Source organism: Vicia villosa, unplaced genomic scaffold (assembly GCF_029867415.1).
Source record: "Vicia villosa cultivar HV-30 ecotype Madison, WI unplaced genomic scaffold, Vvil1.0 ctg.000650F_1_1_1, whole genome shotgun sequence".
Lineage (NCBI taxonomy): Eukaryota > Viridiplantae > Streptophyta > Magnoliopsida > Fabales > Fabaceae > Vicia > Vicia villosa.
Window position 1 is genome coordinate 319,316 of NW_026705290.1, and position 17,674 is coordinate 336,989.

The following is a 17,674-nucleotide window of genomic DNA, read 5'->3' on the forward strand; positions in this document are numbered from 1 at the left end:
GGGGGAGATTATTTATCTCAGGGGGAGATTGTTAATCTCAGGGGGAGACATATTCACATGCTTATGCTATAGCTGTGTAATTTGTCTTTTGCCAACTGTTCTTTCTGATCGCAAATTCATATCATTTATATATGTTTTTGTCATCATCAAAAAGGGGGAGATTGTTAGAACAAGATTTGTTCTGATCAATTATCTTAGTTTTGATGATAACAATAATATGAATTTTGCTTAAGATAATATGGTACTCTAATCCAATGCAATTTCCCTTTCAGGAAATATATAAAGAGTACGCATAATTCAGCGCTCAGAAGCTTTGTCTCAAGGGTTCAGCATGCAACATCAGAACATGGTCTGGCAAGACATCAGAAGATGGTCGAAGCAGAATCAGAACATGGGTCTATGGAAGCATCAGAAGAACATGAAATCAGAAGCACTGAAGCTCAGAAGATGGTATCACGCTCAGAAGCACTTCAAGGTCAGAAGATCAGAAGATGCTATGCACCAAGCTGTTTGACTCTGATGATATTCAAAAGTTGTATTCACAAACATCAGATCAGAAGGAAGTACAAGTGGCAAGCTACGCTGACTGACAAAAGGAACGTTAAAAGCTATTAAAGGCTACGTCAGTAGACACAGCGTGAACAAGGCTCGAGGTAGTTGACAAAAGCGTATAACATTAAATGCAATGCTGTACGGAACACGCAAAGCATTAAATGCATTCAACGGTCATCTTCTCCAACGCCTATAAATATGAAGTTCTGATGAGAAGCAAGGTTAACGATTCTGCACCAAAATAACTTATATCAAACTTGCTGAAACGCTGTTCAAATCTAAACTCAGAATCTTCATCTTCATCAAAGCTCACTACATTGCTTTTGTAATATATTAGTGAGATTAAGCTTAAACGATTAAGAGAAATATCACAGTTGTGATTATCGCTTTTAAGAAGCATTTGTAAACTCTTAGAATTGATTACATTAAGTTGTAAGGAACTAGAGTGATCGTGTTGATCAGAATACTCTAGGAAGTCTTAGGAGTGAACTAAGCAGATTGTAACTAGAGTGATCGTGTTGATCAGTAGACTCTAGAAAAGTCTTAGAGGGTATCTAAGCAGTTGTTCCTGGAGTGATCAGTGTGTGATCAGAAGACTCTGGAAGACTTAGTTGCGGACTAAGTGGAAAACCATTGTAATCCGTGCGATTAGTGGATTAAATCCTCAGTTGAGGTAAATCATCTCTGCGGGGGTGGACTGGAGTAGTTTAGTTAACAACGAACCAGGATAAAAATAACTGTGCAATTTATTTTTATCTGTCAAGTTTTTAAACCTACACTTATTCAAACCCCCCATTTCTAAGTGTTTTTCTATCCTTCAATATTGTGCTTAGAAACAGTTTCTCTGCAAGACTTTATTTGATTCACCAATTGCGTAATTCGCGTCACGTAATCGTTGATTGGTACCACATGCACAGGAGTAAAAGAGAAGAACATTGCATGTATAATTATCTATGTTATCTGATTATGTGATTGTGATTTGATTTTATATGATGATTATACTATCCTTATTATTTTAACTCTATTTGAATTGTGGAATATATTCTCACCCCTTTCTTGTCTCTATGTTTCTACTTTTGTACTTTATACAGGTAATCCCCAGGTTGAGGCTGGGGATAGTTTTGGTAACCAAGGATGGTGTAGTTGGCCTCCTCAATAGTTTCTTTTGCTTATGTTTTGTCGTATCTTTTATCGGATGTCTAGTGATAACACGATTTTATATCGTATATTTAGCTTAAAATCCATAGATATTTATAGCATATTTCCGTTTATTATATTGATTTATTATGATATTACGCGAGTTTTTGCTTTGTTTCAGGTTTTACACTTCAATTACGACTATTTGCGAAAAGGAAAGAAAATTGAGCTTAAATGACCAATATTTATGCCTAAAAGATGAAAAGGGAGTGCTGAAGTGAAAGAGGGGTGCAATTAAGGACCCAAAGGCCCAAAAGAGACGAACCAGCCCACAAAGGAACAAAGATGCGTAGCCCAAACCATGCAAGAAAGTGGAGACGCACGTCTCCACGTTCTCTTCTGCCACGTCACCAAGAGGAGACGCCCGTCTCCAACTGCCCCTAGATTCTCTCCACTTGAGACGCACGTCTCAAGTCTTCCTGAAGAAACGGAGACGCACGTCTCCACGTCCAAGTCTGTTGGAAGCTCCTCTTTTCACGCAAAGCAACTTCAAAGCCTCGCCTATAAATAGAGCCAGCCACTTCACTTCAATCGGTCCGATTTCCTGCCAACGAAGTGTTGCCGAAATTGTACCGCGAACCGCTTTTCTTTATTCTGCTTTCATTCAACCGTTTATTTTCTCACAACGATTTCTACACTGGAAATTGTTGTGAACTTTTCGTAGATCTATCCTTACGTTAGATTTATCGTTTTATTTCCTTGTTTTTATTTTCTGCCATTTAAATTCCGAAGAACGATCCAGCCAACCTGTGGTGGAAGTTCAGTACTTGAAGATCCAGTTACCATTTATTTAATTCAGGTTTTTATTTACCGCCTTATTTATATTTGTTTGCATGATATATTATATGCCATTTAATATGCTTATTATTATGAACCGAACCGATTTATGCATGTTTAATCGTATTAATATGTCTGGCTAAATTACTAAAGGTGTCGGTATGTAAAGTAAGTTAACCGTAGGGATCCGAAATAAATTGGCTTAATTATGTTCTATTAATTATCACTTATTTTTGGTTTATATGTCTAATTTAATTAGTAAGTCTTAAAACCAATAGAGCGAAAGTTTGAGGGGTTAGGACGGTCAAAGGTTAAAATCAATAGAGTGAAAGTTTGAGATCTTTAACCAGATAGTAGGCATAGGACATTAGTTTTAAGGATGGCGAAAGCGTATTAAAACTGATTGGAACTTATTTATTTTCAAAAATTGTTTTTACACTCGAGCGGGATGGCGAAAGCGTACGTTAGGGTTATTAGCTTGCTCCGAGTCAACAGAGCGAAAGTTTGAGATTAGGAGATTTAAATAGATAACAACCTCGTAAAATAGGCATTTTATTAAGTACATTGTTTCCAAAAAGCTCTTCTAAAATCTAATGGGATGGCGAAAGCGTACATTAGGATTAGGATAGTAGTCTGAATCAACAGAGCGAAAGTTTGAGACGAGGATTTTTAATCAATGGAATTAGTAAAGATTTTTAATTTAATTATGCAAAAGCCAATGGACCTTCGGATTACCTTTAGTTAAACGAAATACATACTGATACCTGTCTTTTATTATTATTCTTTATTTTCTCACAATCACTTTCCCTTAGGAACAATCGAAATTTTAGTACTCCTAGCTTTACATAGTAACCTTAGATAACGGTAGATCGATTCATAGTCCCTGTGGATTCGATATCTTTTAAAACTACACGACACGACTGTGCACTTGCAGTTACCAGATTTATAGACACGTAAAGTCGCGATCATCTAGTTTTGTATCTAGTGTTATTCTTATATTGTAACATCGGGATAGGGGTTTTGCTATGTCATATAGTTATTTTGAACATATCACTTTGCTATATTTTATGATGCTATGCTTTAACCTGAATTTGGCATTTGAAATATAAATTGTAAGGTTTTTGTCAATGTTACACCCTTGCTTTTAAATTCATATTTTCCGCATGCGTTTGTATAAAATATATATTGTGATTTAAGGTATTACATAGCTGGTATCAGAGTCTGGTCAGTCCATCCGGCCTTAGGTATTAATAATTATTTTACCCTTATACGCGACACGTGTGTTAATATTATCGGTACTTTATCCCCTTAGACTGTTACTTTCTTTACTGTTGCTACCAGCCAGTGGTTGTGTAACTAAACATTAGTTTATCATGAGTCAAAGATGGAACTTCAGTGTAGCGCAGTGGGAGAGTTACTTGAGTGTTGACAAGCCAAATATAAGAGTCTTATCTAGAGTTATTTTTATCAGGAAATTTTCGGGGATGAAAATTTTGTAAGTGGGGGAGAGTTGTAACACCTCAGAAATTTAATTAGAATTTTATTAAAATTTATTATGATTTATTAGAATTTTAATTAAATTTTTAGTGTGCCTTGTGATTTAATTTAAGTTATTATTGAGGGTTTAAAGATAAAATAAGAGTTATTAAGGTAAAATAGAATAATAATAGAAAATAGGGAGGATTGAGATTAAAAATATTGGGATAAATAATTATAATTAACAAAATAAGAGAAATTAGTGAGAATAATTAAAATAAAATAAAAACCTAATTTTATAAAAGGATGAGGGAAGTTTAGAACGTGTCAGTAGAGCGAAAACAAGGAGAAGGGTTAAGGCAATCAAATGAGAGAAATTTTTAAGGAATAAGAACTTTCATCACCAAAAAGCTTAAGGTTTCGCCTTAATCAGGTAAGGGGGATATTATTTCCTGATGGGTGTTAAGCTAAGGTATAGTAGAGATCCTTTAGCCACTTTTCTCTTTTATGATGATGTTGATTAAATTGTGAGAGGTTTTTGAAAAACCTCTATGATCATATTAATTGTGAATTCTGTTTCGTGTTGTTGATGGTGATTTTATTGTTGTTGATGTGAAATTTGTGTGAATCTATGCTTTAAAAATTGATTGTTGATGTTCATATGTTATATGATGAGTTGATGAAGAAAACATGAATGTTTGATGTGATATATGTCGAATTGATGTTCCTTGATGTGAAATAAGTCGTTTATATGTGTAAATTGAATTCTGGAACTGATACATTAAGGAATAAGTCTAAATAAGTCGAATAAGTTGAAATAATTTGAATAAGTCAAAATAAGTCGAATAAGTCGAAATAAGTCAAATAATTCTAAATAAGTTGAAATAAGTCTAAATAAGTCGAATAATTTGTAATAATTCGAAATAAGCCAACTAAATTGCATAAAACTCAAGAGAGTGTTAGTCATCTTGTTTCACGCATAACTTGAGTTTCATAAGTCCGTTCGAGGTTCGTTCAACTGCGTTGGAAAACTAAGACATAGATATTTCTTAAGGTAATGAATTCTTGAGGGTTAAATGTGTAGACTAGGTCATGATTATGGTAATGCCTCATGATGTTTATGTGTGTGAATTATGTTGTTAATATGGTATATTCTTACGAGGTTTATATGAATAACATTGTAGAAAGTAGTAATTGTAAACATGGCATGAGTTTCATGTTGAAATTGAACATATGTGTACTTAATTTGAGAAATTAGACGTCAAACCAATTGTATAGCTTTATTAGTCATGATAATAGATGTTTAAGTATTGTTGTTATCATATGTCGATTAATTTCTACAATTTGCAGCTAGTATAGCTTATTAGTCATTTGCATATAACTTTGGTTACTAGTGTTTAATAAAATCAAATGTGAGTATTATGTAAGTATAGAAATGTAAGTACTAATGTCTACAACTTGCAGCTAGTATAGCTTGTCTCAAGACTCTTTTAGCTTGCAGATTATCAAATACACAATTGTTCATTTTATACCTGCATGAGACAGTCTTTACCATATTCATGGTCCACCTGATGAACTTGTTGGGGAAGCTAAGCTCAGCCATGATATCTTCCATTTCTATCCACTTCACACTGTCATAGGCCTTCTTTATATCCATTTGGAGAATACACCTAGGAGGTCCATTCTTAGCATTATACGCCCTAATCAACTCATAGGCAAGCATAATGTGGTCTTGTATATGCTGACCTGGAATAAAAGTTGCTTGGCTTACATCAACTATGCTTCATATTACTTTCCCCAACCTATTATCTATAATATTTGAAATGAGCTTATACATAATGGTACAACATGAAATTGGTCTGAAATCCTTTATCATACAAGTTGTAGAATGTTTAGGGATAATGGTCACCAAAGTGTTATTCACTGCTTTGTATAATATCCCATTCTCAAAGAAATCATGCACTGCCTTTAATATATTAGATTTGACTATATTCCATGTGGCCTTAAATAATTTGGCCCCACAACCATCACTCCCAGGAGCAGTGATATCACTGATTTTTTTCAAGGCCTTATGTATCTCACTTTCTGTCACAATGGCAATAAGCATCTCACACTAATCAGCATGTAGCTGCTTTCCTTCCCTCGTAACCTCAATGTCTATTTTCTGAGACCATTGGTAAATCTTCCTACAAGATTTCTATAGAATTAATGACTTCCTTCTCAATGTGTTCCTGACTGAAGAGAGTCTTGCCATCCTTATCCTTTATCATACTTATTTGTGTATTGTTGAATTTTGTCGTACCTTTTATCGATTGTCTAGTTTTGTATCCGGTGTCGCTCTAATATTGTAACATTAAGGTGGGATTTCCATTATGTCATCAAGTTATTTTGAACATATCACATTGTTATGTTTTATGATGCTATGCTTTGACCAAAATTCCGCATTTGAAATATAAATTGTAAGGTTTTTGTAAATTTGACACCCTTGCTTTTATCTTCATATTTTCTACATGCTTTTGCATAAAATATATATTGGGATTTAGGGTGTTATAGGATACATATTGCTTTCATCTTCCATTTGGTGAGATGAGGATTACTTTGAATGATTTTCCTTCTTGTTCTTTCTCCCCCTGCTAGGTAGTTTTTTCATAGCTCCTCTTATTAACCAGAAGCTTGCGTGTATTACTGTTATATAAGACCTGGGGGTTACTGGGACAGGAGTAAGAGATGAGTTTAAGGCAAATAGGGATTCTCAGTTTCGCCTACTTAGTTTCGGGATAGGTATACAGATCTGGTGCAACAGTATATGTAAGAGGTATATGCTAGAGTATATATGTTACATCTTGTAGGATGTAATATCTTAGCGGATAAGTCTCATGTATATATCGATGCTATGTACATATGGTTGTTTATTAGCCTTAACCATGTCAGCTGGGAATATGGGTGTGTTGCAATAATTGTTCTATATTATGCATTTGAAGAGGCGGTTGTCTTTGAGACTAGGAAGCTTGCTTGTTATGAGTTTATTTCACGTATAAAAATTTATCATTTCTTAATAATTTTGTTATCATTTATGACACATGTTGATTTTTCTATTTTTTGTGTAATGTTGGATATACAAGCATTTCCCCTCTATTTGTGAGAGGCGGGTTAATGCTAGCATTGCTGGTGCAACTCAGGCCAAGAGATAGAAGTTCAGACATGCTTACTCAGGCGGTGTTTTGGAGTACAAAAGGAGGATTCATGTGCTGACTACAGAAGATGTCATCTAGACACCCTACGTAGACCATAAAGCGCATCGTAAGTTTGATGAAACTTCCATTTTCCGGTTATCTGCAATGGGAGGCCTTTGTGGCTAGAAACTTCCCTTAAAGGTGTTTGCGCCAATTTGGGCATGTTCATAACACCCATGACCACTCTATCATGTTCCAGCTGAGGGAGGTGATAGATGGTTTGTGGGCAACATTATCAACTATGCTCGTTCCATTAAATATCATGCAGTGGAGGTCAATTCCCTGTGCAGTTTGTGGATGGTTACTTAGAGTGGTACCTTATTGTATCACACCCTCACATTGTCATACTAGTTGAGTATGTAGATGGTGTTGGACCTTCCGATATTGGGGGAAATTTTGATGACGTGTCACCGCCTCCACCTAGTGTGGCTGACTAACTGCGTCTGTAGATGGTAGGAATCATTATGGATAACCTCACGGGTTTGGTAAACCCAGATGGTGAGGTTTATACTTTGACATCACATGCACCACACATAGCCTATGGGAGACCTATGTAGACATTATTAATATTTTTGTATTATTTGTATTATTACTCTGATATATACACCGCATAATTTATTAGATAACATTTTAATCGATTTCATTATTGCAGGATTAACATAACTTAACACATTAAAATTAACTTAACTTAACATAGACAATTACATAATTTAACAAAACAATAATAAATAACAAAACTTAGACACTGCTAGATGATTATAGATGTTTCAACATCTTGATTATTTTGTCGAAAAATCTAAAAACGGTTGCATCAAACTCGATCGGTCCCTTTGTTTGCCTATAGTGAAATATTCTATACATAACCTTCATATCTTCATCAGTCTTCAGCTCAATTTGATTGAATTTCACATTTCCATTAGTATCAATATATGGTGCACGAAATCTGATGTTACCCACCTTTCTGTTCTCGGTGTCAAGCAACAAATTATTTAATTCGGATCTCAGAAGAGTGAGACAAGTGGTGTCTTTCGAGAGCCCAAAATCATTAAGAGGTTTCATCCTTGTTGAAGTACACAACTGCCTTAAATAAATAGTGAGGCACTCTAAGATATTTCTTTAACAACACATGATCTCTATTTATACAAGTTTGATTCATTCTGGACCACACAAAACTGTTGGCAAAATCTCATCTGTAAAAAATTATACGATCAGATTTTTTTGAAGTCCCTTAAAAAACCTGGTAAGTGCATGATCTTTTTAAAAAAAAAAACCAATACTTTTACATTACTGGATTTTTCACATTTTGCAAAAAAATCCTGTACACAATGAATGATGATTTTTAAAATAAAACCAGTAAATTTTTCCTCCCATCCGTTTAAAAAAAAATGGTATATACCAAAAGTCTTAATTAATATCGGATATTTCACTTGTATTACTGGATTTTTTGTGCACTCTTTTTTTTAAAAGAAACATGACAAAAATTTAAGCATTATGAAAAATTGTGGAGGTGTCAAATTTAAGTATGGGGATGGCAGATAATAATCTCCACATTAAATTCTCGAAGGTCTAGGACAACATTCTTTGAGCTAGAAACACTTTTGGCCCAAAAGAAGAATGTGTAGGCCCATGAAATCAAACAGACCGATTTATGGTTTTATCATACCAAAATCATGGTTGAACTAAGTACGGATTTCATAAATTTAGAAATAAAAAAACAAATAAGGATTTCATAATTTTTCTCATTCCTTAACAAAAATCACATTGAAAATAAATGTGAAATTTGACAGAACTATTTGACCACATTCATACATTGTAATAGAATGGTCATTCCAATTTCTATTCAACTTTATGTTTGGTTAAATAAAGTTTAATTAATCTATAAATTATTTGAGAATTTTTAAATACTTTTTGAATTAAAAAAAATTTATAATTAAATTTTTGGGAAATATCTCATCCCATCCCATAAGTCTCTTACGCACCACCGAATTGATCAAAATGCTCTTCCGTAGATGCACTTTCGAAAACACATTTTTTTAAAAAAAATTAGTTTTTTTTTTAGATGCATCTAAGAACGTTAAAACATAGTGAAATTTGTGATTTTTCCAATTAATTGAGAAAATTAGAATGTTTCGTAGATACATCTACGAAACACTCTCTTTTCAAACCCTTCCGTAATGTAGTTATGGAAGTTTTCATGAACTTAATTAATTTGAGATTTCCTCAATTAATTGAGAAATTAATTTAGAATTTTCTCAATTAATTTGTAACTTACATTACAGAAAGGTTTGAAAAGAGAGTGTTCCGTAGATGTATCTGCGGAAAATTCGAATTTTTCCAATTAATTGGGTAAATTTCAAATTTTATTATGTTTTAACACTACTGTAGATGCATTTATGAAAAAAAAACTATTTTTTTTAAAAAAATAGAGTATTTTCGGAAGTGCATCTATGAAAACAGAAGACAAAATTTTTGCAGTGAATAAGAGTTCTATGGTGTGTATTGAGATATTGTCCATTTTCATTTTATCAATGAAATATTAGTCGGGTAACTCACCTTTTATCTTATTTTTAAACAAGTAGATTAACTCACCTTTTTCTTTAACAATCTAAATCATAGTTAAGTTTATGAAAAATACACTGAGAAGTATAAAATATTACTCCATAACTATTATAAGTGCATATTTAGTAAGAATTTATAGTACAATTAAGATACTTAGTTATTTATTTTGCAAGAAATTATTTTATAAATAAATTAATTAATTTTAGTAATTCAAGGATATATTTACAACCGGTAGGGATGAGAATAAATTAGGCCGAGTTAGACTTTACTAAGTCTGAGCCTGATCTACTAAAAATATCAAAGCATAAATTTAACCTATAGCTTATCAAAGGGTTATTTTTTTGCCTTAGTCTGGCATTTTCGAAAGTTACAAGTCTAATTAATATGAACATACTCCTTTCATTCTTTATTATAAGCAAAATTCTATTTTTTTTTAGATACATTGAATCATTAATATATTAGGACTATACGTAGTCTAGATACATTAATTATTCAATGTATCTAAAAAGTTGAGTTTTGCTTATAATAATGGAGGGAGTATGTAAATAAGTGATTTAATTAATGTTTATATAGACTAGAAAATAAAAGATCAATTATGCTAAAGTTTGTATGCATTAACTTAGCTTATTTAGTAGCATAAGTTTTGTAAGACTCTTGCTTATTAAAACCTATTAAAGCAACTTGTGATTGATAAGATTTTTTTAGCCTATTCAAATAAGCTCTTCAAGATAGTCTAGTTTTATATTTGTATTTTAATTCAAAGTACAAAGTACAATATAATTATAATAATGAAATTATTCATATTTATTTAAATAGGTCGGCTTGATAGACTCAAAAGACTTCTTTTTAGCCCGAGATTTAGTCTTTTAAACTAAATAGACTTAAAAGAAAAACTCAGGTCTTTTGTATTTAAAAAAAATCTGGTCTGACCTATATCTGAATCTATGTAAGTTAGTCTATGACCTCTGCTAGTTGGTTTAGTTTATTTCCACCCTAATGAACGGCAAACATCTCATAATTATAATTCTCATAATTATAATTGACCAAATATTGATTAACGTCGTTGAATAACACTTCTTTAATAGAGTAAAGTAAAATAGTTCAAAATATTGATTACAATTTTTTTAATATAAGGACCTATTTGAAAATTCCTAAATAGTTATTCCCTCCGTCTCATAATAAGTGTCTCATTTGCACTTTTTCTATGTCTCAAAATAAATGTCTCTTTAGAATACCAATGCAACGTTTATTATTTTTGTCCACTACTATACCCCTATATATTAACTTTCACGTTTTTCAATTACACCACTACCTAAAATAAATGGAAATTTCTTTACCCACCTCCCTATGGGGGTCACCCCCAGCGAAAACCCCAGTTTACCCCTGCTTCGGAAATGCATTTTCGAAGTATTTTTTTTTAAATTTTCCCAGACTTCGGAAATGCATCTCCGAAAACACCAAATGGGGGTGTTTTCGAAGATGCACTTCCGAAAACACTTTTTTTCAGATTTTAGTGTAATTCAGAAATGCATTTCCGAATTATGCAGAAGTCTATTTTTTTTTATGCTTTTTCTAATAGTCCCGTACGAAAGATATACAAAACGTATAATATATACAAAACGGAAAAGCCGAACAAAACAAACGACATATCAACGTAAAATACTAATATAATAAATAAAATTCAAATAATATATACAGACCAAGTCATAGTGTGCGAAATATATAATCCGAATACAAAAAGAATAAACCCGGACCCCTACTGGGTATGCCTAACCCTCTCTCCCTGGAACCTCCTCTGCCGCCTGTATGCCGCCGCTCGGCCCACATCAGTGACGATCCTCTCCATCACGACGACTGCCTCTGAACCACCCTGATCAATGATACCTCGATCCAACGCGTCCCGCCCTAGCATCTCTATCCGCAGGCAGATCGGCAGAAGATCAATGGCGTGGTCATCCCCGACCTGATGGTTCTCCAGGATCTCCTCGTGTGCTGGCCTTGGAGCACCGGGAGCGTCGGGTCTCATCAGAGGATGCGACACCCGATAGAACCATGTGACATACCCCTCCACACTGTGCCAGTCCTGAGTGACCCGAATGCGACGATACTCCTCCGGGACCACATGACGCTCCCAATCCTCAAATATGCAAGTGAGCTGCACTTGGGTCACTGTGTCGGGAGCAGCCTCAAAAGGTGACCTGGGTATCATCTGCACAAATCCAAACTGCCGCATGCACCGCTCAGGGAGATACCGCACCATGGTGTTGGTCCCGCATGCCAACCAGCCAGAATATAACGAGATGCTGTCAAATGGGACAACATCAGTGTAGTCGCTGAATGGCCTCCAACAGATGTCATCGTGCATCGTGTGGTCGAGTGTCATACCCCAAAATTTGCCTCCCACACTTCACTCACAATGAGTCAATGCTCAAGGGTTGCATTAAGGAGTTCTCTCACACAAGGTTCCTTTGAAACTAGGGTTTGGGTACTCTCCTAAGGTAATGGGATAAGTGAAGCCCCAATGAAGTCCCCATGGTTCATTATGCTCTAAGGTGCTTACATAACAAAGTTCAAGATTCAATTCCAAAGCTCTGCTCACTCAATGATCCAGATGATCCATAGTCAACTGGTTTGACCTAAAAAGCCAACCACTGTCAAAGCACAATCTAAAGCTCTCAATTTTGGGTCAACATCAAGTGAATTAAAGTATATCCATCATTTGATCAAAGATTGATCATGATTCCATTAATAGAAACTCAGAAATGAACAAGTGCAAAAAGGTTCAAATTAGGGTTTCTCTAGAGAAAAGTCAACTCAACTTTGACTGACCATAACTTTCACATGAAACATCAAAAATTCCCCACTCAAAGCCTATTTTGAAGGAAATTGGATTCCCTACAACTTTGTCTCTCACAAGCCAATGCTAGAAATGCTGCATTGGAGAGGTATAATGCAAAAGATTACAGGTCCTTTTCAAGCATCCTTCAAAAGCAGTTTTTTGCCAGAGAGGATATGGTCAAGATAAAAGCTCCAAATGAAAGATATGTTCCAAAGTGGCTTATAGAGGACCTCTTGAGGGTTCCAAAAAGTCTTAGAACTCCCTCATAGCTAAAAAATTGAGTGAGATATGCTTGATCAAAGTTGAGCAATTTTTGGAAGCAAAATGTGAAATAAGAAGGTTCAAATTGGAAAATTTTGCAAATGGGCCTATGGTATTATGATTGAATCTTGATCCACAAGTCATTAGTGTTATCCAAACCGTGTGTCACGAATCTTAGATGTTTTCTTGATTTTATATGAGTTTTTATTTCATTTAAAATGATTTAAAAATAACTTAATTGCAAGAAAATCAAATATTATATTAGAGGATTCATATTGGTCTATTCCAATCTATATTTATTGCATATTTTCAACAAAAATTCGTGCTAGCAGGATTAGAAAAGAATAAATCAAATTTTTGCCAAAATAGAAAGTTTGTATTCAAAAATAAAATCAATTTTCACAAACTTGGTAAGATTGGATTCAATGACCTTGGGCTTTGTTTTTTTGACCTAATCTTGTTCCTCTATAAGTATGCAACACAGGGCAATGGATTAGGGGTCGAAATTCTGATCAGAGGCAAGAGTGCAAGAACAAAAAAAAGCTTCAAGAACCCCAAATCGGTTTCAAGGAATTTGAGGTTTTCAAAGAGATTTAGGCATTGCAGAAGATTCATCGAAGGATTCTGAACGTGTCTGGATCCTTGCACTGCAACAACACCCCCAGATTGACCTCCGATTGACTAAGGTATGTGATTTTCAAAACTGGATCGATTGGACTGTTGCATACATTCTCATGGAATTTTGACATTATATTATGGTTGTTCTGAATGTCGTGAACGTTTATGGATGATTAATTAAGTTCTTGGGCACGCTTAGCACAAATCACCATTACTGAACAAGCTAGGTTTCTTGAATTCAATTTAGGGGTTTCTGATTAGGGTAAAATTAGGGTGAAATTAGGATAGGGTTGGGTTCGTATGGTTTAGACGAAGCTTTTAGATGTGTCGCGAACGATTTATACGTGCATATGCTCGATTCGCTATTTTCCAGGTTGGGTTTGCTACGAAGAAAAAACGTAGCTATTTTGTAGCTATTGGTTCTGAAAATTGCAGGTTGAATGAAGACGATGATGGCGTGGCATCATGGGGTTGGGTGTTTTAAATTTTCGCGCGCGTCCCTGGAAAGTGATCTGATTATCTTATTTTATCTAATGATTGTGTATTATAAACGCGTAAAGCGTTTGGCTGGGTTGGTAGAGAGATGCGTATGGGAGTGGAGGGTCATAGGTTCGAGCCCTCCCTCCAACAATTTTTTATGAAAAGCTTTATTTCCTGATTCAGTACACATACAGTCATGGGACTCACCATGCGCTTCCAGATCTGGGCCCTAGGATATCCACCCTTTAGATCTAACACACCCAGAACTTGTCCCCATACCATAGACCCTCAAACCAATCACACTGAATCATAACCCTAATGAATTAAATAAACTTTAATTAATTTATTTGTTTTTAATTGAACCTTTTTTTATATTTGTTAATAATTATTTTTATAAATAAAATTCATGTGTGATATTTTTATTAAAAAAATTCTAATTTGTTGTTCGTTCCGATTAAATCAATTAATCGCTATGGGCAATAATGAATTTTAATTAAAATGTTATTTAATTAAAATGTAACTAATTTGGTTAAATGGTTTCGACTATCTTATTAGTCGCGATGATTAATCTTTCTATTTTTTATTCTAATTCGTTGTTCTTTTTGATCGAATCAATCGATCACGAGGGGTAACGATACAAATTAAACTATAAAATTATTAAAAAATACTATAATTCATTATTAGTGATAATCGAATCAATCGATTAAAATTGGTAATGATACAATTTCAAATCTTTTAACTATGGTGGTCGAATCCATTGATCATTGCGGTTAATAGTACAAAATCGAATCAGGGTTGTACGCCCAAACCCTAAAATACTTCTCAAACCCTTTCAAATCACAATTTCAAAAACTACGACAGGCCATTCAAAAAGCCTCTAAAAAACCATCTCAAATCAAATATTCAACTCTAAGGCGTACAACCCTCCCCGAACTACGTAGACTCTGATCCTCCCTAAGGAGGTACGTAGGCACTTGGCAACAAGGCGAGTCCCCTTCCTCTAATTTCTAATCATGTCAATATAATCAACCCTGTCTGTTACCTTTCTTTATAAACCTTGCCATAAACCCTTATCTTTGCAATGTTAGCCTTTAGGAAAGGGTTGAGGGTGCCTAATACCTTCCCTCAACCTGACTATAATAACTTACCCCGAATCTTTAAAACTGCGTAGGGTTTCCTATTCGCCCTTCAGAATAGGTGGCGACTCTAAACCTTCATTTTTAGGGCAGATTGCTACAGCTGGCAACTCTGCTGGGGAAACACATTAGGTTAATTATTATGCTCCTAAGGCTTGAGAGCGTTTAGGTTTGTGGCTAATGGTTTAGGTTTATGGCGCATCTTTAGGGTTTGGCAAGTTTTCCATTTATAGGGTTTGGGGGAAGGTTTATCTTTGTAATAAATATTTAATTATTTGTTTATTTATTTACTGTTTTTGGTTTTCATTAAATGTTTTATCTGTCATGTTTGCCTTAAAATGTTTAATTGTATATTATATGCACTGCTGGTTATTTTTATGTTTGTGTTAAAACCTAAGTGTGGGAGTTATCCTTGAGACCAGGGGGGACTTGAATCGCCTACGAGTCTCATTGATAACTCCACTCGGAGTGGGTTGAATATTCGGAAATGTCCAAAACGAGGCTTGACTTTGTTGAGGCCAGGACTGGATAGTCAGCTGATCTCTCCGAGAACCTACCCCAAAAATTCGAACCTCATTGGATAAAATGAGTTGTTCTAAAATCCGAAGAGACAAAAAGCCTCGGAGGCTACGAACGACCCCATGAGACCTTCTAGAACCCCCCATAAAAAGGTTGGCTCCCTAGAGCCGCTACGTCGAACCTATGAACTTAGGATTCTTGAAATATAATAATCTGATTTGTTTTTTTTTTGTGTTATTTATGCTTGGGTTTGTTTTTTTTTTGTTTGCTTGTTATTATATTTTTGTGTTTGCATGCATCATTCCTCATTGCATCTTCATCATGTCTTATCCACACAAAAAATATACATATAAAAAAATATATACATTTTGTAAAAAATATGTTTTTATTGGTGAATATGTAGGAAGGATGAGTACGAAGAAGACAATTGTCCACCTTACAGTTTCTACTCCAGATATCAAGAAATTGAAGATAATCAAAGAGAAATTACCATCAGGTGCTTTGGATAGGTTTGTGATCCGCTATGGGAATATCTTGGACTTGCTCAGGGTAAAAGTGCAAGAAGAAGCCATCACCGCCTTGGTTCAATTCTATGATCCGCCGCTTAGATGTTTCACTTTTCAGGATTTTCAGTTGGCTCCGACTTTGGAAGAGATGGATGCTATGTTAGGATTCTCAAAAATTAAAAAGGAATTTTACACAGGTGTAGGTAAAGAAGTTGATTTTCCGGATTTGGCAAAGGCTTTGGGAGTGTCCGCTACGGAATTGAAATCTAACTATAAAACTGATGGAGATGTGCATGGGATCAAAAGATCTTACTTAGAAAATCAAGCTTTAATATATGCTCAAAGGAAACAATGGGACATTTGTGGACATTTATTAGCTCTCTTGATTTTTGGTGTTGTTTTATTACCGAAGAATGTTGATTATATTGATCCTACCGCAATCCATGCTTTCACATCTTTTAGGATTTTTGACAAAGACCCGACTCCAACTATCCTCGCTAATATTTATTATGCTATCCATACGAAGTATGAAAAGAAGAAAGGAATGCTATTTTGTTGTGTCCATTTGCTATATTCTTGGTTGACTTCTCATCTCTACAAAGCTAGTAGTTTTATTAAAGATTTAACTAGATATGATTGGTCTCAAAAATTGAGGGCTCTTAAAGTGGATTCTACTCTATGGTATGCGAAGAAATTAAATTCTGACAAGGTTATTTACAAGTGTGGGGAGTTCAATAATGTACCATTAATGGGAACTCTTGGTTGTATTAATTATAATCCTGTTCTAGCATTGCGTCAATTGGGTCATTCTATGGATGGTGAGCCTTCCGAACAACAAGTAGAAAAATTAATTTTGCATGACAATGGGAAAGGTGAACCAAGAACCTTGAAGAAAGTAATTCAAGCTTGGAAGCATGTTCAAAGAAAAGACTTTCGGCCAAAGAACGTTATTGCTAGAGAACCGTACATTAAATGGGTTCAAGAAAGAGTTGGAAAGATTTTGCTCCCTTTTGTTGTAGATCCCGCATACAAGCCTGATTCTCCTAATCCTGTTCCTCTATCCATCGAAGAGATAGAAGGGATCAGGGCTGCCCTAGAGGCGTCCCGAAAGGAAAAAGAAAAGTTAGAGCTTGATTTGTATCAACTTACCAACGAAAGGAGCCAACTACGCTTTGACCTTAAGGAAAAGAACCAAGAACTTCAGGCAATGAAGGAAGAGAATGATAGACAAAGGAGTAAACGGAAACGTGCAACCGAAGGGGTTCTAAGTGCTAATTTCAATCTAGAAGAACATAATGAGAGGTTGGATCAAGCGGATATAGAAATTGCAAGGTGGAGAAGGCGTTATGAAAAGGCTTCCCATGACAAAGCGGAATTCGAGAAAAATCTAGAAGTTGTGGTCTTCGAATTAACGGATAGGACTAAAGATCAAGAGGTAGAAATAATAAATCTCAAATTTGATCTTCAGGAAGCCCGCAATTCTGGAAAAGAAGAACGCATAAGGAGATTGGCTGCGGAAGA

The 17,674-nt window shown here is 34.8% G+C and overlaps 1 protein-coding gene across 1 annotated transcript; it reads right to left on the reverse strand.

The window, feature by feature from the left end:
* Positions 1 to 5,446: 5,446 nt before the first annotated feature.
* LOC131630148 (uncharacterized) lies at positions 5,447 to 6,109 on the reverse strand. The gene is made up of 2 exons (XM_058900939.1): positions 5,881 to 6,109; positions 5,447 to 5,748 (listed from the first exon to the last, which is right to left on the reverse strand). Exons 1-2 carry the CDS (start codon positions 6,107 to 6,109, stop codon positions 5,447 to 5,449), a joined length of 531 nt encoding a protein of 176 aa, XP_058756922.1.
* Positions 6,110 to 17,674: the final 11,565 nt, after the last annotated feature.

Coding starts and splice junctions, on each gene's coding strand:
- LOC131630148 (XM_058900939.1), bottom strand. CDS start 6,109: ATGCTTATTGCCATTGTGACAGAAAGTGAGATACATAAGGCCTTGAAA. Junction 5,749..5,880: donor CCCTAAACATTCTACAACTT/GTATGATAAAGG, acceptor CTTTTATTCCAG/GTCAGCATATACAAGACCAC.